The sequence below is a fragment of the Leuciscus leuciscus genome (genome assembly GCF_965113295.1).
Source record: "Leuciscus leuciscus genome assembly, chromosome: 13".
Lineage (NCBI taxonomy): Eukaryota > Metazoa > Chordata > Actinopteri > Cypriniformes > Leuciscidae > Leuciscus > Leuciscus leuciscus.
Genome location: NC_138737.1, coordinates 13,427,613 through 13,452,405, shown reverse-complemented (window position 1 = coordinate 13,452,405; position 24,793 = coordinate 13,427,613). Strand labels below are relative to the sequence as shown.

The following is a 24,793-nucleotide window of genomic DNA, read 5'->3' as shown; positions in this document are numbered from 1 at the left end:
ACACAATGAAAAATGTTGTTTCTAATTATAGTGGGTATGTATGTGTGAGTATATATATGCATTACCAGCAAGCAGCACAACAATCTGTGTGTTCCTCATCTATGTTTTCAGTGTTCTCGGAAGCTGTTTCACTGGCTGGAAGACTTGCTATAGCGAATGAAAAACAGGAAGAAAGTGAAAGATATACAGAGACAGAAAAGGACCGTAAAAAAGAGAGGTGTAAGAGAGACAAAGAGAAAAAAAAATGTCGGCCACACATTGGCACAGTTTTGGAGAAAAGCAATCTCTCTGAAATAGGGTCAAAGCACTTAATATGGGTCCAACCGAGAGATGTGATTTCTAGCCCCAGATGTAAATCATACAATTAGACCAGACAAAGTTGAGGGGGGCTATATATAGTACAGCGGGGCAGTGAACAGTGAAGAGGTCATGCGTTTCATTCTGATTGGCCGTACCGTGGGTTTCGTTTGAGTGGCTGAACCAGCCAAATTTCCCCCTCTTCTTATCAGCTAGGTCACGCAAGGTCACACCTGAGGGAGATTGAAAGATCGAGAGAGAGAGAAAAGAGTGAGAGACATGGAAAAATGTGTGGCAGGTGGGGAAAATTTTACCTTAAACATCAATGATGAGATGAAATGTTTAATTTATTTACAGTATATCGGGAACTCATTTAAAAGGTGAAATGTGTTATTTCTGGCAATATTGACTCTAAACTGATCTGCAAGAATAATGATTCATACTTTTGAGTATGAATGGGGTCCAGAGCAGTGACATTTTAGTATTATTCAAGTACTATAATTGTAATGTGTAGATGAACACGCACAAATCAGAATTAAGTCTTTTTAATAAACCAGGAAAAAATCAACAAGGTCCCTGTCCACCTATGGGGGGTAGGCTCCACCCCTGCCTTCATCTTCAGGCAGGAACTGCAAGCGTCTTCTACCCTCCGGATTTGGATTACGGACGGGGCCAACGCCAAATAACTTTAACATTTCATTTTGCATTCAAACTGTTAAATAAATCGTACTCATTCGTTCTCTTGCCTCCCAAGTCTTTCTGGTAGAACTGAGAGGAACTAAGGGCTTAAATACACAGAGTGAGGTTATTAACTGGAACAGAAACAGGTGCGTGATAAATTAGAGACCATGGAAATGAATAACGACCAGGAACACAGGCAAAACGGGAACAGGGAAAACTAAATCAAAGCACAATGAAACTAAACAGACTTAACCCTAATAATTATATCATTTATTAATATTTTGAAATAGATTTTATTTTTATATTTTCTGGTTTTCATTTAAATTTAAATTTAAGTTTTTTTTATTCTATATGGATATAATTTATTTTTATTTCAGTTTTACTTTGGGTAATTTAGTACTTCTTTAACTAATTTACTTTTATTTTATTTCAGTTAGTTGTCAAGTTTCATTTAATATATATTTTAACAAAAACAACACTGGTCCAAGAACCCCATGGGGCCATAAGCGGGTGTTTACGGGTGCTAAAAATACAAAATGTATTTTTGAAGGGAAGTCAGAGTTAACATTTGTACTTAAATGTGTTTTAGCACTTTTCAATATTTCACAACATATTTAGAATATTTGATATTATTACTGTTTAATTTTGCTGTTTTTTCAGACTGCTCAGAAATCCTGAGATTAATCATGACTATTTTATTCTATTGACAACCATAGTTTTAAACAGTAAGAAAAAAAAATACATCTAACATTAATAGTATATATATTACTTTGGCCTAAGTCTGTATTATATTATGCTTACTATGTCTCTCATTCCATGTAAATGAATCTTCATACATTCAATTAAATAGCTGCCATTATATTTTAGGTAGGGGGTCCTCACAAAGGGATACACAAATTTAGGGCCCTTGGAATCAGAAGTTCTGCCCTTGGGGCAGAAGTTTGAAGAAAAAAAAAACCTGTCTTACTTGACCTATTATTGTCTCTGTATGGTAAACTGGGATAGGGGAAACTATTATCATATAAAAAATACATACATTACACAATTCATCTTTAAATGTGCTTGAGTGTGTATATCAATCATGTTTCTACAATGAACAATTGAAATCAAGGACAAAGGGTTCTAGAGGGTGGAACAGAGGAAGAGATCTCACGTCTGTTTCCGTCTTCATCAAACTCATCTATGTCCTCAGCCTGAGTGATCCAGTCCATATATCCAGACAGATCCTCCTCCATCTGCTGTTTCTCACGGAGCTTCTGAAAATCTCCACGAGCTTTCGCCTTCTCTCTCTCCTTAGAGAATTCTCTACACACAAGTATAGCTTGTTAGACAAGCAAAACAAACACACACACACAATTCAGAGGCAAAAAACACACTGTGGACTTTCACACTCTGTTTAACGAAGGGGAAGCTGCACGAGGTGGTATCTTTGGGGAATTCTGTGCGCTTTGGAACAGTCTGCAGGAAATCAGACTCTGCAAATCTGCTGCTCTCAGCATCTGGGGATTGTTCCATTCAGGTGAGTAAAAACATTAACATCTGATATCTGCTCATCTCCTGCTGTTCTCTGTTAAATAATCACTCACACAGACATGCAAAGTTATGATGCACAGGTATGATGGTATGATGTCATGAAATGATGAAGGGATATGGACATGAATTATTTGGGATATGGACAAACTGTTTTAATCAATAAATTGTCCCATGTGATGTATTGATCCAGAGATAAGGCAGAAGTATTTACTGTTTCCCAAGTCAAAATTGAAATGTAGAAACATTATTATTAGACATATGCAAAAATGAACAAAAACAACTGCATACCGAGTTGCTATGCATCTATTCATCAAAAATCCAGATTTTTTTATCATGGTTTCCACAAAAATATTATGCAACACAGCTGTTTTCAACATAATTAAAAAAAAAAATGTGAACCAAATTATTTAGAATGATTTCTGAAGGATCATGTGACACTAAAGACTGAAGTAACGACTGCTGAAAATTAAGCTTTGCCATCACAGGAATAAATTACATTTATATATTCAAATAGAAAATAGTTTATTTTAAAATTGTAATAATATATCATTACTGCTTCTACCATATTTTTAATCAAATAAATTGAGGAGCATAAAAAAACTTCTTTAAAAACATTAAAAAAATATTGTTGCTCCCAATCTTTTGAACAATAGTGTATATGTCAAGTATGATGATGCAATAGTTTAGCTGGAACATTTTCACTTTGAGTACAAAGGGTTCCTGGTTAGAATCCCAACCCTAACCCTTGATATATCAGCAGTGGGAAAACTGCTCTTGTAGCTCAAACAGAAGAGCATGACAGTAGCAACGCCAAAGGACGTGAGTTTGGCCAGAAGATGCATAAACTGCTAAAATGTATATTCTGAATCAATGCTTTGGATATTAAATGAAGTGATAGGGACTAAATCAGCCATGGCAAAATCACCCATAGACACTTTCCCCCAACTCACCCGCTCAACACACCCAACACAAGGTTGAGAACAAAGAAGGATCCAAAGATGACCAGGCTAACAAAGTAAACCCACGGCAACTCAAACCCAATAGCATCATTCATCTACAGAGATGAACAGGCAAGCAAAAGCAACAATATTAGTGTCATACACAATCACTTGCTTAAAATATAATTATGACCCATTACAGTCAAGCTGAAGACCATGTATACGGCTTAGTTACCCAGTACAGGACGTCTGTCCAGCCTTCCATTGTGATACACTGAAAAACTGTTAACATGGCAAAGAAGAAGTTATCAAAGTTAGTGATGCCACCGTTAGGTCCTTCCCACTTTCCCCTGCACTCAGAGCCATTGATATTGCACTGGCGTCCATGACCCGCAAACGCACATGGGAGTGGTTCATCGTCTGCATAATTTTCTGAAAAAATAAGAGAGAGACAGATGGAGGAAGACAGAGAGTGACAGAAAATGCACATAAATATTTTGTGTGAGTATGTATGGATACCTGTGCCTAAATAAAAGCAGGTGCGATGCATTCGTCCGATGAAGAGCTCCAGTCCAATGATGGCGTAAATGATGATGACAAAGAGGACAAGCAGAGAGATGTGCAACAGGGGAACCATTGCCTTCATGATGGAGTTTAACACAATCTGCAGGCCTGCACACGCACACACATACACACACAGAGCAGAGAAATCATGGCCTTCACAATGGAGTACAATCTGTAACCCGAAACCTATATTTTGTGCAAAAGAAAAGAATTCCCATTCTGTCTGTTTATGTCCATTATATCAATTTAGTATTTGGTCTTGTGGCAAAAAGGCACACTATGCAAGATTTGTACCTTAATATAACAGCTTCGAAATCATTTAGATGGTAAACGAATTTGTAGTAGGGCGAATCATCCCAATAGCAAAGCCGGGGGGGGGGGGGGACGCCGCTGGCAAAACTGTCACATACATCAACAACATATGAAGCAGCCTCTATGGAAGACACTAGCATGCATTTCAGACGAGTCGACGAAGAAAACGAAGAAAGCGCGGTCGGAAGAGTGCAGAGACGGCGCTGTGTGAGTGGTATTTACGACAGTAACGTTCAATACAAGTACTCCACAGCGACTCTAGGGGTCGCTGTTTGAGAAAAACGGAAACTGCATAGTGTGCCTTTAAATGTACACTATGTAACTTTTGGCCCTCTAGTGGTTAAACAACAAAACTGCATGTATTTTGCAGAAGAACATTGTTTTGGTTGTGCTTAAGCTCTGTGTGACTGTGCGGATGAACATGGTTATCTTAGTGCTCATAAAACATTATCTACTAGGCTTAAGAGATATAACTAGTTTAGATGGAAAGGATCTCAGGCTGACTAGCTGAAGACGTTACTCTAGCTGTACCCATAAATAGACACGGTACTTTCTTGAAAATAAATTCCAGCACAGCACAACAACTATAATGAAATGACCCTTCACGATAGATAATGCTTTACAATGAACTCTGTTAGAGAGCTACATATGGGAATTTATCTGTATAATAAAATAAATTACTCATCTGTTGAGTAATAAAAACACAATTTCTGCATCACTTACAACATTTCAAATCCTTCAGTTCTTGCCATCTCTGAAAAGCCAAGCCAATTTTGATTCTCGTTTTATTACGAGCTCTGTCGTGTTCTCTTTTTGCCAGCAGACTCTACTCAATTCTACGTTTATTTAAAATGGGTAATTCCCTGGAGGTTTAGAGTGCTCAATGTCAAACTTTATTGCTCGTTGTGACAATTGACCTATGCCACTCCCTCATCATACACGCGTCAAAGTAGCCGGAGCATCTTTTCTCTATTTACGGCTATGACAAGACACTCACGGGTGAGTGACGTACAGTATGTATGCAATTTTCCGTGAAAAACATAAACACTTATACGGTTTGAAAGACGAATTGACTCGTTATTGACGTATAAGAACGTACATAGCGTATCTTTAAATTAGTTACCTACTCTGTTTAGTTTCGGTTTAAGTCTTGTTTGTTTCTGTGGATAATTATCATCAGCTGTATCTTAGTTCCTGATTATATACTCCCTGTTCTGTTTAGTCCTTTGTCGGTTATTGCCTTATTCAATGTGGTTGTGTTCCATATTAAAGTCTCCGGAAACCGGAGCACCCTGAAGAAACCCACACTGACACGGGAGAACATAAAAACTACACACAGAAATGACTCCTGGCTCAGCTGGGCCTTGAACCAGGGACCTTCTTGCTGTGAGGCGACAGTGCGACCCACTGAGTCGCTGTGCCGCCTAATAGCATTACATGAGCACACAGTGAGGAATTTTTAATGTGTGTTTTCCTGTAAATGTAATGGGTATATGAATGAGAAGAAGTGTCCTCATTCAATGTCATCTTGCCTCACTGGGAGACTTGCCAGGATAACCGTGGGGGTGAGCACATGAGGGGGAGATACCATCGTACATGCCGGTAGGCAGGAAAGTTCTACATCAGAGCTTCTAATAGTACTGTGGTGGAATAAGTCATTGACTGTTCCGTGTTCCAGGATACACAACCCTGTTTTCTGCTATCCTCACCAGTAAAGTAGCTAATGGAATTGTGTTTTCAGCACCGCGGACAGTGTTCTTTGAAAACGTCCTCTTATCATGTTAGTATTGTAAAGACACAATCAATAACGGCCCTTTGGTTAGTTGGTCAGTGATTCAGGAGTGTGTAGCCGTGGATCTGATTTTGAAATTACTGCGAAACAGAACAGCCTCTGGGTGCAACGATGAGTCAAGCTCATCTGGTGAGGACACTGAAATCTACAGGTCTAAATTTTCATGACATTAGAGAGGTCAAACTACACCAGCCCCCTGATGATCGCTGCACAAATATCATAACTGCACAAAACACCACTCCATACAAATATCCATAGAGACTGTTTTCTCTCTCAGAATACATTCTTAATAGCACAGTCAGTAATACTCTTGAATGGGTGATACACCACTGCTGAATAGTTCATAGCAATTTACACCAGATTTTACTAACTTGTTTCCTTATTTTTCTATTACAAACACAAACTCACTGGGCACTCCTGAAACCAGTCTGAGGGGTCGTAGGACTCTGAAGGCTCGGAGGGCTTTGACATCTAGACCTCCAGGTTTCCCCGGCGTATGGGATGTTGTTTCACCGGACTTATGTGTAACAGTCTCTAATACCACACTGAACAACCTGCAAAAAACAAACAAAAAAGCATAACTGTGGTTGAATAAATATTTCTAAAATACTAAAATGTGTAATTGACTTTAAACAATCAATATTACAAGGATGATCTTTTGAGTTGATACTTTCAAATTTGAACTTCGAATATTCATTGAATCGAAGATAAAAATGGACATTTGAATAAAGGAGTTCAGGTTTTTACAACAAGGTCAAATGTTAAATGTTTATACATTACACTATTAAATTAATATGTAGAGTGTATGTATATTTTTTTAAATTTTACACTTTACACCAAAATTAGATGGCATTTAGTCATGTTAGTAAAACTGACTTAAGCTATTGATTATGACATGACAAATTATTGACAAAAAAAGGATACGCTTATCAAAAGAAAGAACAACTATGACTAAAACGAAATAAAAACTGTAAAGATGAACACTGGAACTGGCCTAAGAGCTTATGTTCAAATGAAACATACAAAGCATAGTCCAGTTCTCCAATGACAGCCAGTGAATCAGTATAGTCTGATTCCCAAACGAATGATTCTTTTGAGCTTGTTCTTTTTAGTGAATCAAAAACATACAGAGACCAGTGTAGCTCGATTCCCGAACGAATTACTCTTTTGAGTGTTTTTATTTTATTTATTTTTTTACATTGACCAGTAAAGCCTGATTCTCAAACTAACCACTATTATGATTTGGTTCTTTTTTGTAGGCCTAACACTGACCAGTGAAGCCTGATTCCCCAAAAAATACTTTTATGAGCTGTTATTTCTAGTAACATTTACCAATGAAACCTGACTCCCGTATGAATGACTCTTATGAGCTGGTTCTTGTTAGCGAATCAAAACATACATCATGACCACTGTAGCCGGATTCCCAAATGAATGACTCTTATGAGCTTGTTCTTTTTAGTGAATCAGAAACATACAGAGTGACCATTGTAGCCCGATTCCCAAACAAATGACTCTTATGAACTGGTTCTGAAGTGAAGTTCTTTTTAGTGGACTGGAAACATACTGCATGACTAGCGTAATTTGATTCTCCAACGAATGGAGTGAAGTGTTGTGGAAGCTGGCTGGGCCATAATATTTGTGGCACCCATCCCAGCTATGTGTGCTTTCATGCATACACATGTACGCACAAATACTCTTAGGATGGCATCATCAGTATTATAAGCAGAAATAATATGATGTGTAATACCGTGTGTTTGGAACAGATCCACCAGCCCATTAGCGGTTCTGCCTGTGAGCTTAGTGAAATCTCTAATCAATACTAAAAAAAGCTCTCAAAATTATACTCAGAAAGATGCTAAATGACTGAGACAGTCATCTTCTTTTAGATAATTAACCATCACTTTGACCAACTGGCCATTAATGACCCCAGAACAGCTGTTTAGTCCCATTTTAGCAGGACAGACAGAGCTCTGGGGATTGTCGCTCTTTAAATACACTCTATGGTGTTCACAGGAAGAAAATGAGTTTAAGCAGTGGCATACTATGAAAGATTGATTCTTTTTTAGTGCATGAAATGTTTATTTACTCTTTTCACATACACACACATTCACCACAGTGCCGTAAAGCCTGGTGTGTGAAATTAAGGGTAGCGCCTAGTCTCTGTAGGTCAGATTAAGACACAAAGAGAGAGCGAGCTGGAGAGAGGATTGACAGCCAGATCTGACCAGATAATCCGAGAGAGAGAGCAAAAGGGAAAGGTTGAGAAAAGGGAGAAATGAGGAAAAAGGGGGTAAAGAGAACAGCAGGACAAGAGGAGAATTGTGAATAAGAGAGCTGTTGGCCATAACACAACCTGAATTAAAATCAGCTATGAAAATTAATATGCAAGTGAATCATGGGAGGAAAGGCAGTGATGTCACTCCGGGTTATTATGACTCATTTTTAAATGAAAAAGACAGTAAATAAACAAGTGGGATGGATGAGTAGAGTGGCGAAAATGGTGCCGTACCCTACAATGACGATGACAAAGTCCAGTAAATTCCAACCATTGCGGATGTAGGAGCTCGGGTGCATGACGAGGCCGTACGCCAGGATCTTCATAAATGTCTCGATGGTGAAGATGACCAGAAACACATATTCAACTTGCTCCTGAGAAGACACAGAGGGAAGAGATATATATTTATATAATATAGAATATAGAATATTTATATAAAACTTAGAATAGAAAAATGTTATATAGTCTAATAATAAAATGATATTTGCAATAATAGGAAACAATCATTTTATTGGATAATATTGGCCTGATTAGTTTGTGACCAATAATTTAGATTATTGTCGCTGTCGGGCAGAAACCTCAAATCTCCAAAAACGCTATTTTTTATATAATTAGTACACTGTTTTGTCAAAGTTGATATTGTGGCTTTATATGTGGTCAGACACGCGCATGTTTTATTATGTTATTTACATTTGACCAAAATCAAGCTCAAATGGAGTTACAAGGTTTTTGACCAGCAAATTTTGGAAATACATAATTTGTCTGTCATTAGAATGGCTGCATCTGAAGCAGTAAGTGCATCACATTATGTTTTCAGCAAATGACAGGTTATAGAGTTTACTGTAGCAATGTGGGCGCTCCGTTTTTTCTGTCGTTCGGCCAAAATCTCATGTTATTAAAGATAATGTTAAATTGTTATTTTCATTGGTTAGATATTTGCAAAACCCACAGACAGCAACAACTTTATATAAACAGCTTTATATACATTTAACATTTTAATACAGTTTTAAAAACGTTTACACAAAATGTCTTCTAAAAAATTATAGTTTTAAAAACTTAATTATATATATAGATATATATATATACACACACAGTTTTAAAAGTACAAATATTCTACGTAGTCTCTCAATTAAAATGGTCACAAACCTGCAAGAAAATCTGTGTCACACAAATCATATGATCAAATCAATATTCTAAGCATATAATAAATAATCATATTAAATTGTTGTCAGTAAAAAATTAGGCTGTATATTTAGATGTATGTACATGTGTGCACTGGTATGACCCCATGACCCCTGTTCACAATACAGTAAGCGAGAGAGACAAAGTCTAGAGCTGGAGCTGGACTTCAAAATGGGAAATCTGCAAGCGTTTCAAAAGATTACTAATCTGTCAGCCTCTCTTTCTCTTCCTCCCTCTCTTTTGCCGACAGTCTATGCACTTGTGTGCATACACACTCCCTCCATATAAACAAACATATACAGACAAAACAACAAACTAACCACAAAAAAACAGATCATCTGTGTAAGACTGTGACAGAGGTGGAAGAATAATACCATATGGACAATAATAACCGCATATGCACACACTGCTGTACTTGATTTGATGTAAAGTGGCATACAGCATAAACTTCCATTTGCTGGACCGTATGTCTCTGTCTGAAGTATGCAGAAGGTTTTTGCACACTGACAGGAACAGAATGTCATTGAACTATTTCTAAAGCTCTCAACTGCATATTCCCTTTCTTAGACGAGCAGAAAGACCATGGCAACATTCAAAACATATCTTTTGCTTAATTTTGTATAATAATGATGGATGAAATTAGTAGGGCTGTGAATTAAAAAGATTGTAATAGTATAATTAAGATAAAAAATAATACCATAAATGCAAATAATTGGCATATATAATAATCATCATAATAATATATATAAATATATATTTTGGATTGCTGTAGGCCAGTGATGATGATAATAATGATGATAATGATAAGAATTTTAAAGAATTTTAGTTTATATTTATTTATATATATTTTAAAAACAAGTTTTAATTTATATATTTAATAAAATATGCATTTCTTTTTATTGCCGTAAGCCAGGGATAGGGTTTTGGTCATTGATATGGAAATAAGTTATATTTTGACTTCTAAAGTCACTTTCTGTTGATGCAATGCTTTTCGTGACTACCACAATAGTTGAACATCTTTTAATTATCTTTCCTTAGGGGATTTTCTAAGCATATATTGATAAGTGCAATTAATTGCAATTAATTCATCTGCAACTCGTGTAATTATTACAATTAAAATTTGCAATCAACTGTCAGCCCTAGTTATTAGACATGCAAGCTCAGAGTGCTGAATGCCTTTGAGTAATGAACCGAAGACAACGGAAACCAAGATGATGGACAGCAAAATATAACAAACAATATGGCATAGGGAAAGACCAACCGGCTTTTTGAGAGAGACTGACAGCAAACACACACACACTCATTAAATACATGCCCCCTCCTTTGCACCTGGAATCCAGGATGTGGCTTTAAGCATCAGAACAAAGATGGAGAGCGAAAAAGAGAGAGAGGGAGAGAGAGAGAGAGAGAGAGAGGGATGGGGTGATGGGGGAAGGGTGATGAGAGACAGGGGAGGAAGAGTAAGCTGCTTATCAGGACCAAGAGCATTTAGAGCAGCCAAACGAACAGGCAGCTACAATCTCTCCTGACCACCACTCTTTCTGCTCTCGCTGTCTTTATAACCCTCCCTGTCTCTTTCACTTTCACATCATTTTGTTGTCTTGTTGTCCACCGAAAACTAAAAGAAGACGACTGTGCAGGTGGATTTGATTGAGCTTGCATTGTGAGCGCATCTTTAAAAAGCTGAGCTTAATATTAAATTCACAGCATTATTCTTTTATCCGTTTTCGTTGTAAGCTTGGTTCGGCTGTGGGCACTTTTGGTACTGTGAACTTTAAGTTCACCCCAATTTGAAAATTATATCACCATTTACTCACCATCTTGTCTTTTTTTTCTGTGTAACATAGACAAAGATATATTGAGAAATGTCTCAGTGTTTTGTTTATACGATGGAAGTCAATGCTGTTTGGACACATTCTTCAAAACATCTTTTCTGTTCTGCTGAAGAAAGTCATACAAGTTTGGAACAAAATGAAGATGAGTAAATGATGACAGAATTTTATTTTTTTGTAGTGAACTATCCCTTTAAATTCCTGTGAACACACTTTTAACACACTTTTTCTCTTTAAACTCACTAGTTGAGTTGATTAGTCCAATAACAATGTCCAACAGTGGGCATACATGTATCATCTGTAAGCTGTCATTTTTCCCTCTTGAACCATCAAGTAACGTCAAATATAATAAGTGCAATGGAAATAGGCTAAGCACTATAAACTTCATATCACTGCATCTGCTACTGAGCATGCCCAGTGAGAAGCACTGTGACTGGGGGAATACCCATAAGCACTTGCACTTGAATAATTTCATTATGTTTGTTTGTTTGGTCATGGGACTAATGAGGACATATTATTTAGAATTAAAAGATGTTTAGCTCTATTAATTGATTTTATGATGTTTTAAGTTTTTTTTTATTGTTTGTTATCTTTAAGTCACTATTAGGATCATTATTGTTCCCTTTGCTAAAATTTCTTGATTTGTTTTTGATTCATTAAACTAAATGGTTCTAAAGTAGGGCAAAAACTAAAGCTTGCTAACTGCACTCAAAATTTCTGATCTCAGGAAAAGATGTGCTTCTCCTAAAAAGCACAAGCCAACTTAATTTTTTTAAGTTGGTAAGTAATTTGCCCTGACACTGAATAAACTCTTTATTAACTCTTAATAAAGCCCTTAAAAGGTCATGAAACCCTAAAATATTTTTTGAGGTGTTAACAAATATGTACAGGTTGCACATCAATGAAAACAACTATAGCACTCATGTTTATTATTAAAGGAAAAGTTTTTAATTTTTTTTAATTTTTTGAAGCAATTTTTTAAAGCAATTTTTTAACCAACTTCACGAAATGTGATGTACAATACATAAGTTAATTGGCTGTGGTGAGTGGTGATTGGCTGCCGTGGCCAGAGAGTATGCGTCTACATCATCAGTTTCTGATCTTTTCTCCACGTTATTCATGAGAATCAACTCTTTTAATCCATTCACTGCTCTTTATTATTTACGAGATCGCATTACGGCGGAGAATTCAAATGTTTCAGCTCTGATGTTCACCTCTGCCATTCTCTCACCGTTCAGATTTGAGTTTGGGTGTCGTAAGTGTATGTTTCCTCAGTACAGTAACACAAAAGAGTTTGTCTAATTTTTAGGTTTCCTATGATAGTTAAGGCGCATAGTGAATGTCATGACTGGCAAACATGAAGGCGACAACACACCATTTCATTTACACAGAACCAAAGCTTACACATCAGCACTAATATTTTGCTGCCTAGAAAGCACTGGTATTTTCCTCTGGAAATGCAAATCTAGTCTATATGCAATCCAGCAAGTGAATATTACAACCCCACAAAAAAAGGTTGACTCTGGAAGAAAACACTGTCATTCGTTAATTAGTCCGTGCTACACTGTGATCTCTCATCCGGGTTGCACATTCTGCCCTGTTGTTCCCCTTTTGTCACTTCAGTGTCACTTCTCTTACATTTGAATGCAAATTCTTCCTCTATAAAAAGAAAGTGATTCTCTGATGGGACAGACATGAGGCAGTGCCCGAGGGGGGTCGTGTCTAGAGTCCTGATCGCATTTGGTCTCCTCTCTCTCATTTCCTCTCTTTCTCTTCCTGTTTCTCTCACACAAGCCTTAGGGAAGATCCCCTCCACTACAGAACTTCACAACACGTCGAGCATTTCAGTACGAATGGGGCACAGTCACACACGCCTGTACACTCGAGATGACAGCGGGACAAACTATGAAGCTCACATGGATAATTCGGTAAAGTCCAGTGAAAGTGCTAGTGTGCCGCGATGCGGAGAAAGGATTTCTGGACTTAAACGAAAGGTGTTTTTATTTGGTCCAACCCCTACTAAGAAACAATAGCTAGCGGCGCTTCTCTTTCGTTTACGATTTCTCTCTCATCTCAGTGACCTTTGCATGGCGAGGTGAAGCTGTAATGTGCACAAGCTCATGCAGCCTCGCATTGTCGCATGCCTCACTGCAGCCGTGGAGAAAAACGCCGATTTGTTTCCTTAATGCCACTAACTTGCAAGCAAATTAAAGCCCTGTAGTCTCAGACACAGGTGCCGAGATAAACATCACAGTAACACAGGATGCTGGTAAAAGTGTTTAAAGGGAAAGTTGACCCAAAAATGAAAATTATGTCACCATTTACTCATCCTCTTGTCAAGAATTATTATGATTTTTTTATTGCCCATGACTTTCAAAATATAGAAGAAAGTAAGTAATACAGATTTGGAACAACATGAGTAAATAATGATGGAATTTTCTTTTTTAGGTGAACTATTCCTTTAAGAATGGCTACTGAGTGGATCAAATGTGACGCTCTCTGATGGGTTACAATGAGAGGTTGTGGGAGATGAGGAGGATTACAGAGTAATACAGCATCATCAAACAGCAAAAAAAAAAAAAAAGGGATTTTCACATCAAAATGGCACCTGATTTTCAAATTGTGAAGTTCAAAGTACAAAGCTTCCAGAAATTTCTGACACTGGAACAGCAGTAGGAATCGAAAGAGTGTGGCTGAATTGAGTCACATGACAAAACTCTCTTGCTTGAGGCGAATGCCCCTTTTATGTGTGTTTCTCTGGGATTTGTGTGTATTTTTAGAGGGATAACTACATACACACTACTGTTTAAAACAGGGGTGCACAATCCTGCTCCTGCCGATCGACTGTCCTGCACAGTTCACCACCAACCCTAATCAAACACACCTGAAGCAACCAATTAAGGTCTTCAGGATCATAGATATCATATAATAAAGGCTAGTTGTCTTACGGCGGAGTCACTTCCGGCATCACCGGTGGCCATCTTGCCACAGGGAAGCTGTGAATTAAGATGAGTGATCAGCATGTACACAAATCCTCTTATCTCGCTGAAATCTTGACGGATTTACAAACGGTTTGGTTTCTTACAAACGTTATTAACGTGGCAATAATTATTTCATATGGAAGTCCATTGTTATAATTATTCATATGTATGCAGTGTCATAACTACATCTCTGACGTTTATAAGAAACCAAACCGTTTGAAAATCGGTAGAAAATTTAGCAAGTTATGGTTATTTAAAAGTACATGCACCATGTTACGAGTGAGCGAGCTCCCTGTGGCAAGATGGCTGCCGTGTGCGGAGGTCGACCTCCATTGGCCAGCAGCGCGAACGAGACATCTAGCCTTTATTATATGATATCTATGTTCAGGATCACTTGAAAATTAAAGGCAGGTGTGTTTGATTAGGGTTGGAGATGAACTGTGCAGGACAGTCGATCGGCAGGAGCAGGATTGGGCACCCCTGGTTTAAAAGTTTGGGGTCAGGAAGATTTAATTCATTTTTCATTTGATCAACAAAGATGCATTAAATTGATCAAAAGTGACAGTAAAGACATTTAAAATGTTAAAATGCTTAAAATTTGCATATCTCAACACACAAAAAAGTATAACAGTTTGCCAAAAAAATTAAGCAGCACAACTGTTTTCAACATTGATAATGAGAAGATTGTAGTAAGATTGAGTAACGGCTGCTGAAATTTCTGCTTTACCATCGCAGGAATAACCTAGATTTTAAAATATATTAAAATGGAAAACAGTTAAGGTCCTTGCACACTGAGTCCTACATTTTCGTGTGTGTTTTTTCGTATTCGTCATTCGGTGGCTCTGAATTGTCAAAACACCTCTCAAAATGCTTGCTACGGATGTGAAAAACGCAGAAACTCAAACCCATTTTTTTATGACGGACAAAAGTTTCGGAGGCAACTCTGTAAACGAGATTGACACAACGTGAGGTCTTATTTATTTTTTAACGTGCAGCGTTGATGAGCATAAGAGACATTTCAAAAACATTCAAAAGTATTAATTATTCCAAATTGTTGAACAGAAGAGTATATTCTACATAACATGGAAAGTACTGTAAATTGTTATAGATTTGATTTATGATTTGATTTAAGTGCCAACAAATGTCTTTCTTTGAAGCGTCTCCACTTTCTGTTTAACCCTTGTGTGGTGTTCATATTTTTGCTATTCAGCCAGTGTTCATGCATGGGTCTTGTGGACCCGCTGCATTTGGGGTTTTTTAATTCAACACAATCAAACAATTTTATGTTAAAAATACTCAACAGATGTTTACTTCATCCCAATTACAAGCAATATAAACAGCATATATGGTTAATATTTTCTCTTTACCTTTGTTAGATCCCATTTAAGAATTGCAACCTTTTTTATGTTTTTTTAAGCCGTTTGGTTTATGAGGACACAGATGTCCTCATAAACCATGATTACGTTGTAATACCCATGTCATTATACACATTTGTGTCCTCATAAACCATATACAAGAACACACACACACACACACACACACACACACACACACACACACACACACACACACATACACACACACACACACACACACACACACACACACACACACACACACACACACACACACACACACACACACACACACACACACACACACACACACACACACAATAACAGCAGGGGGGTGTACAGTGTGTGGTCATTGAAAATGTGTTCTGATATATATTCCTCACAGAAAATGAGCCCAATGAATGTGAGTTTGAAAAAATAATTAATCAAATCATTTTTCTTTTGATAAAAACTGAAAACGGGTCCTACAGACCCGAACACCATACAAGGTTTAAATTATATATATATATATAGCTAGTTATATATATAGGGACTGTAGCTAGTTAGCAACCAAAATACACACCAGACTGAAACCAGAAAAGACCTGATAGAATATGCCATATAGGAAAATAAATGTATATTACATAATACATAAACACATGCATGCTTCTGACTGCACCTGAGATCTATAACCTCCAAAATGGGTCAGCAGGAATTCGGTCAACGCTCTGTTCTAGGCACCATCCCAATACATCTGATTATGAAACAACACCTGGGAAGGGAAACACCTTTTCGTGCTCTCTGGTGGCTATATTGCACACGTTTACCTTACAACATACAATTTTACAATACATACTGTATCTCAATTAAGAGCCAATACATTACAGGCAGTTTGAATTGATGGACTACAATCTACTGGAACTGACCATTAATGTTTGCAACCAAGGAGCTTGTTAACCATAAATGTTCTTCAATCTTTTTTCAGTTCTCTAAGCTGAAATGATATTCATACCACCCTAATTTCACACTCACTCTCTCTCAAGAGACACAGAGCAATACTTACTAGGTCATGGTTGGTGGCATTCGAGTCATCTTCAGGAAAAGGCTTGGAGACTCCCAAAGCAACACAGTTAGCAAAGATGGCCAGGAGAATAAAGATATCAAATGGTCTGGAGTCACATGTTAAGGCAAACATGATCTTATTAGAAGTGGCATTACATTTAACAGGCATTTTTTAGCGAATTAGAAGTTGTTATAGCAGTAAATGATTGGAATGCTTTACATTGATCGTTATCAGTAGAGGTTTAAGCTTGTAAATGGATACTTCCACTCCACAAGGTGGAGGGCGGCCCTGCGGATGGGGTTGTTCAGTTTAAGGCAGAAAAGAGCTCTGGGGGCGCGCTGGACCTGGTTGGAGCCCTGGACCTGCTTCTTCATATGTTGACTCTTCTTCTTCTGCGTTCCAGTGGAGCTGCAGGTGGAGTTGAGCGTTTCCGTACGGTTCATCTTAGGCCGTTCGTTCTCCTCCCAATCCTCCTTTTCTTCCTCGTCGCCCTCATCGCCCTCTCCTCCTCCACCCCCCTCCTCCTCCTCCTCCTCCTCCTCTTCGCCACCACCCTCCTCTTCCTCGTTGGAGTACCCATTCCCTAAAAATAGAGGTTTAGTCACTTAATAAAGGGTCATTTGTGTGGATGACACAGCAAACCACCAGTCTAAGAACTAAAATTAACACATGCTTGTTGACACAGGCACTCTTCTTGTAAGGTTGTGACATCAAAATAAACCATAAGCCATTTTGTTGGTTTCTTTTGACATCAGAGAAAACCTGTCAAAGACTGGACCATTCAAAAGCTTGGGGTCAGTAAGCCTTTTTTTTTTTTAAACAAGGATGCATTCAATTGATGTAAAGGAAAAAAGTAAAGGAGAAAAGACATTTGTAACATCACCTTTTAGATATGTTCTTATAAACAAAAAAGCTTTTGCATCACAGGAATAAACCGGAAGTTATTTTAATCTGTACTAATATTTGACAATATGACAGTTTATACTGTATTTTTTATCAAATAAATGCAGCCTTGGTGAGCATTACAGATTTTAAAATATGACAAAATCTTACCAATCACACACTTTTGAATGGTAGTAGTGTATATTAGCAGGAGACTAAGGCACCCAAAAGCACCAATAACAACATAGCTAAAATGCTATGCATTTTATGACCACGTTCAGAGTAAAAAAAGATAATTGCTCACGTCTGGTAATATTGTGATTAGTAATTAATTGGTAATTCTTTATATTAATATTTCTTAATATGACTAATCTAATTCAGTAATTATTGATTCCCTAATAAGAAACTATCTCAGTTTTAAATTTCCCATTACTTACTGATTAGCTAATCTTGTTTCCATATTAGTTAATAGTAGTAGCTGAGGTGTTAATGTAGCACTACTCATTTGTCCTGCCTTACTTCTTGCTTAGTTACCTATAAATGACAGACCATTATTCTAAAGTCTTACCACCTAATCTTATCAATAGTTGCTACAGCATGTGTTCCTGGTCATCTGGACACAGGCATGGAGTGCTAGTGACTGAAGTAACTGAAAACCTATGAAACTTGAATTACTCCGGTCATATTAAAGAGGGCAAGGAAGACAAAGCTTTCTAATCTGCCACAGTCTCTGATGAACAGGAGGGCTCTGCACTAGGTGAGGAGAACCACACAGTAACAGCTGTGACCTACTTCCCACTGTGAGAGGGGGTGCAGAGCGGGATTCTGGGCCAGCGGTTTCATATGTGAGTACCTGTGGATTCACGATGTTAGCCTCTAGCACAGCTAGCTGACAGCTAATAGAGAGAGTCATGGGTAGGGGGAGGGAGAGAGAGAGAGAGAGAGAGAGAGAGAGAGAGAGAGAGAGAGAGAGAGAGAGAGAGAGAGAGGGAGGACACTGAGCTGATAACAAATTATAACTTAAATTTATGCATAAGACCTCAGTGAGACTGAAGGGAATCCTATCAGCCAGAGATAACAGCAATCGGTACTTTCATTGAACATTTAAAATGGGCAGGCAGGAGAGTGAAATAAACTCCTGTTTGAGGTTAGTAAAATGAGCTATCATGACTGCTGCACTGCGCTGATAAAGACACGCTCCAAATAGAAATTGAGGGGTCCATTTAGCACGTCATTAAAAGAATGTATTGTGGAATTTTTTTTTCTTGTTTAGGCTACTGCTCTGTGTAACCCTCACTGTGACTTTTCTACTTTAAAGGTGTTCATTTGGTTTTCAGTCATGGTATCATATTTAATTGAGCATCCATAATTTCAAAAAGGAATTTTAATTTATGAAATGCACACAATATAACTGAATATAGCTATATATTAAACATAACTAATAAACAAAACTGACCTCAAAATAATGAACTTTTTATTTTATTTGCATCCATAATTCACTGGCATAATACTGACTGTAAGCTGCAAATGTGGATACTGAGAAGATGTTTGGATTCTCACTGATAAATGAAGATCAAACAGGCATAAATAGAGAACTTTATTATTATCAGTGCCTTTCAGTATGGCATTATTTTTCAGTTTAAGGCATATTGCTATATTATCTAGGTTGATTTATTTACCTTGATAGTGACCTAAAGGGGTCTACCCAGCTAACAAGGAATGTTCTCAGAACTTTGGCTAATGTTCTGTCAAAGTTCTGAACAAACGTTCTTAGTAACATTAATAGGATGTTTGTTTAAAGTTATCTGGTTCTCAAAACGTTAGCACAAGAACATTATTTATACATCGGTCATGGATTTTTTTTCTTTTTTCGGATACGTTTTACTTGCACATTCATCAAGCATTTTTTTTAAATGTTACTTGTTTCAGAACGTTCAGAGAACATTCAAAAGTAACGTTCATAATGTTTACAAAATGATAAAATGGAATGCTTGCCTAACGTTTGCATAACCAAGAAAAACTATTTTTTTTTTTACATTTTGAACGTTTGCAAGAACATTCTGTAATGATGTTTTACATTAGCAAAATGTTCTTAGAACATCTTTTTTGTTAGCGGGGTACAAACCTGCGCAAAGAGACATACAACTACTCTCATGTGCCGGCTTGTTTCTAAAGCAGAAGGATTTGGTTCTTGAGCTAGTTAGGGATCAAAGATTAGAGGCCCATTTAATCAAACTTACTACCAGCAGAATATTCATTTGCTGTCTCCAGATGCCTTCATTACACTCTATGTGCATTAACCTGCAGTGCTGGGGTTACTTGGCAATGATGGAAGTCAAATGATATCTGTAATTGCAGGTTGCCTGTAATCAGAAATTCATCATAAAGCGCATGTGCAGGTTGTGCTCTGAATATAACCCTGTGGCAGTTAAACATCTGGTGCTGCAAACAAGAAAAATAAATTGGAAAAATAAATTCATAATTTGATCGCAACAGAGCTCAGGGCTCAAAACCTTCATCTTTCATTATAATTAGCATGTAGAACATTTCTTGTTCATGTAATTAGTACAACTGTCAATTATCCTGACAAATGTAAATGTAAATGTAAATGCAGTTACCTAATTTCAAGTAGCCTACTATTTCACATTGTTAAACTGTAAGCAATTTTAACAAAAATTCAAAACAGCTACAGTAAAAACATGTTAATTAGTTAACTGTAAGTTACCTTCTTACCATAAAAATCATTAAAAATTATATTTTAAAAGACAATTTGAAAAAATTATATACATCAAAGAAATACAGAACATTTTATTAAATTATGTTTTTAACTTTGTTGTTATACCATCCAAAAGTAAACATACTTTTTACATTTAGTTTGAGAAGAGGTGTTCCCAAAATTTCCTGCATAAACCATGCATTTGTTTGGATTTAAAAAAAAAAAGTTATTATTTGTTTACTTATGATCAATTGGTGTTTTATATTAATTTCTGTCGTTTAGTTCATGTTTAGCCTACAGAATTATTTGTCATGTCAGGTGTTTTATTTTTGTATGGGTAAAACTGTGCCTATAGATATAATAATATATCAAATACTTAATTATTGAGGAGGCTAGTTTGATGAACTGTAGCCTACGTCAACATCTAAACGGAACTGAAATTAAATAGCTGAGTACATTTCGTATTGATACGGACAAGTTTAAACAGCGATTCGAAAATTAAGTTGACATTTGACAGCTTAAACAGCGACTACACGACATATGGGTATAGCCTATAGGCTTATATAAAAACTAAACTAAAAATAGAAAACGATCAAACAAAACTTACTTTTTCGGTTCTCCTCATACATGTCGGATATTGTCACTTTGACCTCATTGGAGCAGAATGCATGATCCTCACGACAGTTCCTTCACACACATTTATGAGACATATTTCCAAAAAGGTGCTTTTTCTATAAAAGCGGCAAGTTTTCCAGTAGTAAAATCCTAGAGTGGTCCAAAGATGCTGTCAGTCACCTTCTAAAGGCTTTTCATTTTGAATCTACGAGTTGGATTCAGATGGTTTAAAAATATCAGAAGCGTTCAATTATTTCCCGTCTTCTAAGAAAATTAACTTTGAGAGCGTTAGGGACAAACATATAAAAAAGTAATATAGCCGTTGATGATTGTAGCGCACACTCCGTTCTCTATCTCTCTCCGCATTTAAGCCATCAATTCAGGATTAAAGAAAAAATGACTCGTTTAAAGGGACAGGCAGCCTAGAAACTTATTAAAGGCAGGGATATTGGGCAAACGATTTTATGGAGCGTCGACAGAAAATGTGGGCGAGTCTTTGCTCATTTTCCAACGCAACGGATCAATCTACACACACACACACGAGCGCGCGAGCGCACTGGCGCTGCCTCTGCGCGTGTCCTCGCGCTCTTGTGCGCTGTTGCATTTAGGATGTGAGAATGGCAGATCAAAATTCAGTTGTACTATTTCCATCTTTATTTAATTTAAATGTTTACAGAGAGGAACGACCTTAATAATACAAGAGAAAATGTATTTGGGAAGGAATTAAAAGAAAGAAAGAAAGAAAGAAAGAAAGAAAGAAAGAAAGAAAGAAAGAAAGAAAGAAAGAAAGAAAGAAAGAAAGAAAGAAAGAAAGAAAGAAAATTCCTTAGAAAAAACAATGTTGAGCTTCTCAGCCCGGAAAAATTTAAATAAATACAAACTGGCAGCTGTGGTTGCTACATTATACAAAATAAAGTGATTACAATCACTATGGGATGGAATTTTGCCAACTACAGTTCTGTTCTGTAATCTGACATTAAAATATATCACAATCCACATGAACTAAATAACATAAAATGCATCATAAAACACTCCAATGTACATGACTAATAAGCTTTTGTACTAAAACTGAGAATTCTCAATTGTGAATTTGGAAATACTAAACCTAAGCACATATTGGACCTGTAAAAAGATTATAGAACCTTCTGCATGTTTTAAAAAGACATGTGGGAATAGAGGTCAGTTTATCAAGCCTTAGTTATCCCTATGGGAAAGAGGTTACCTGCACTTGTGTACTTTAAAATCAGCTTAAAGCTTTTGTCAGCAAATGAATTCCTCCTGACATTCCCATGACATACTCTAGTCAAAGTATTAAGTCGCTGTAATCCCTGCACGCATGCACTGCTTTGAACATGTTTGATTCAATGAAAGTTAATGCACCTAAGAAAAAGACATATACTTCCATGTTAAAATGAACTCAAAAAGTGCTGAGGTCTTAACTTCAAACGTAATGAATAATTGTGCATCAATCCCTGTAGAAATAGAGTTGTGCTTGCATGCATGCAAACAACCACAATACAGTTTAAAATTACAAAAAGAGGAAGCCATGGTTTTGAATATTTCCATCTTATTGTCTGATGGTCTAAATCTCAGACAGTGCTATCATTTATTCATCATTCATCAGACACTGGTCACCCAGAGGGATGTACAGTACACTAATTGCAGAGACAGTCTCCCTGCAGTAACAGTGGGTTAAGTGCACTGCTCAAGGGCAATGCCCCCATTTGAACACCATGTCCTTTTTGCTTCACTACTATTGATGTCCGAATGCAAATTATCTTATTACTTAAGTCTTATGTTTATTCAGCTAGTCAAGGTCACTCCTTCATAACACTAACAAAATACACCTGAATAGTGATTATAGTTGAGAAAGTGGTTGTTCCATAATTCTTTTAATGATCTTAGCTCTTACTATATTTAGCTTATTCTTACTATTAAACAAAGTACTAAAATGAACAGAGGTACAACCCAGTCCACTATAGACTGCTGTATAGAATTCATTAAACAAATGCTTGTTAAAATGGGCACATAAAAATGGACAGTTATTGCCCTCTAGTGGTTACACTCTCAGTTCTCGGCAGGATGACATCATAAAATATGTTAATGAAACAAAGTGCATGTGGCATTTGAAAGATTATCTCATTATCTGCGGAATGCCATTTTAAATAAAAGTATATAATTCTATTGAACCGTTTTAAACGCAAAGCTTCTTATAATTATAATGTTTTCAGCTTTCCCAAAATATTCTCTCAAATCACCTTGTTTTAATGATGTTTAGATAGATCTTTACTGATTTTTATTCTCATGTGATATCATATAATATATGATAACACTGAAGAAAGCGATGAATCTTTATTTTCCTCATCTTTCTCATTTGAAACCCTCCTTCACATGCTCTCGCCTATTTATCTGCTATCTTGTTCTGAAGAGATGAATTACTTTGATTTATCTCACTGTCTTCACTCAGCCCTCCCTCTCTCTTGCTCTCTCTCTCTCTCTTTTATTTCTCTTTCTCTCTTCAGTGAGTGCCATGGTGTGCTCTGAGCTTAGCAGAGATGAATGTGTGTAACTGAAAAAAAAGAAGAAGAAAAAAGAAAAGCAAGGGGGTTCATTTTTGCATTTTAATGTCACTGATTTCACCTGCTTATTTTAACATGTTCTTTCACAAACAGCAAATCTGATGTGTTTGGATAAGGGTAAAAACAGAACAGAGTTAGGATAGATTCACTGACCTTGCCCTAGCCCTTATATTATGCTGCAGGTCAGTTTTTCGATATTTGGGTTGTCAGAAATACTGCTTAACCAGGTTGAACATGCCTGCAATGTGTCAACATGTTGTGGAACGTGCATACAAAATCTCCATGATTTCATTGTTAAAGGCAGTATATTTTGTTACCTCAGTCTCAACTGCCATCTAAGGGTATTTATGCATTTTGAAGATGTTTTTATGCAGACAAACTGACAATGCTTCAAAGGAATACATTACTTTTGAATGTTTTTTATTTATTTATGTTTTTCATGCATGTTCAGTTAGCTGGAAATTCGAAGTGCCATTCTCTACTGTTTAAACTTCAGGAAAACAAACAGAAGAAGTGCATTTTCACACTTATGTTTGAAATGTAATTTTTGTATTTACATACCAATACTGTTTATAATATTCACAGTTTATGAAAAAAAGGGTTTTATGAAAAAATTGCTGTTTAAAACAGCTTTAAAAATCATGTTTGGATATTTACTTTTTTAATGTGCAAAAATTATTATTGTAAAAGACTTACTGATTTTACCAGATTTTCTTTTCATATTGTGATTCTTGGTGAATTGCATTGAATCCAATAAGGGTCACTTTGACCCCGACCATAATAATTGTATCCAGATTTCAAAATACACTGTAAAAAAATTGCTGCGGTTATTTATCACAACTTAAAATCCAACATTGTTTCAACTTTAAAAAGTATGTGTTCATGCTTGACTTAAAAATATTAAGTTTAGTTAACTTTAGTTAAGTTGGATATTTAAGTTATCTCAACAAATTTTAAGTTGTTATAACTAATCGCAGACACATTTTAGGGCTATAGTCTCATTCATTTTCAACAGTAAAAAGTATATTGTGAATAATAAACTATAGTTTATTATTTTCATGATTTGTTATCACAACTTTTTATCTTTTCTCAAATTCTTTTCTCAACTTAGGTAATTAATATTTTGAGTTTCTATTTATTAAACCAATCTCTTTTATTGTATTAACTCACATTTTAAGGGAACCAGGTAACTTACTTTTTTAAGTTAAGCCAACAAT

The 24,793-nt window shown here is 36.5% G+C and overlaps 1 protein-coding gene across 1 annotated transcript in view; it reads right to left on the bottom strand.

Annotated features, from left to right (window-relative positions):
• The window catches only part of cacna1fb (calcium channel, voltage-dependent, L type, alpha 1F subunit), a 47,727-nt gene extending 26,183 nt beyond the window's left edge, over positions 1-21,544 (bottom strand). The window contains exons 1-11 of the mRNA XM_082188181.1: positions 20,990-21,544; positions 17,046-17,367; positions 16,785-16,890; positions 8,627-8,766; positions 6,526-6,671; positions 3,969-4,121; positions 3,685-3,881; positions 3,462-3,565; positions 2,132-2,283; positions 456-530; positions 66-147 (exon numbers count right to left, since the gene is read on the bottom strand). Of these exons, the coding sequence (XP_082044307.1) occupies positions 66-147; positions 456-530; positions 2,132-2,283; positions 3,462-3,565; positions 3,685-3,881; positions 3,969-4,121; positions 6,526-6,671; positions 8,627-8,766; positions 16,785-16,890; positions 17,046-17,367; positions 20,990-21,011 (1,499 nt within the window). The 5' untranslated portion in view covers positions 21,012-21,544. The remainder of the gene's footprint in view (positions 1-65; positions 148-455; positions 531-2,131; positions 2,284-3,461; positions 3,566-3,684; positions 3,882-3,968; positions 4,122-6,525; positions 6,672-8,626; positions 8,767-16,784; positions 16,891-17,045; positions 17,368-20,989) is intronic.
• Between the last annotated feature and the right edge of the window lie 3,249 nt (positions 21,545-24,793).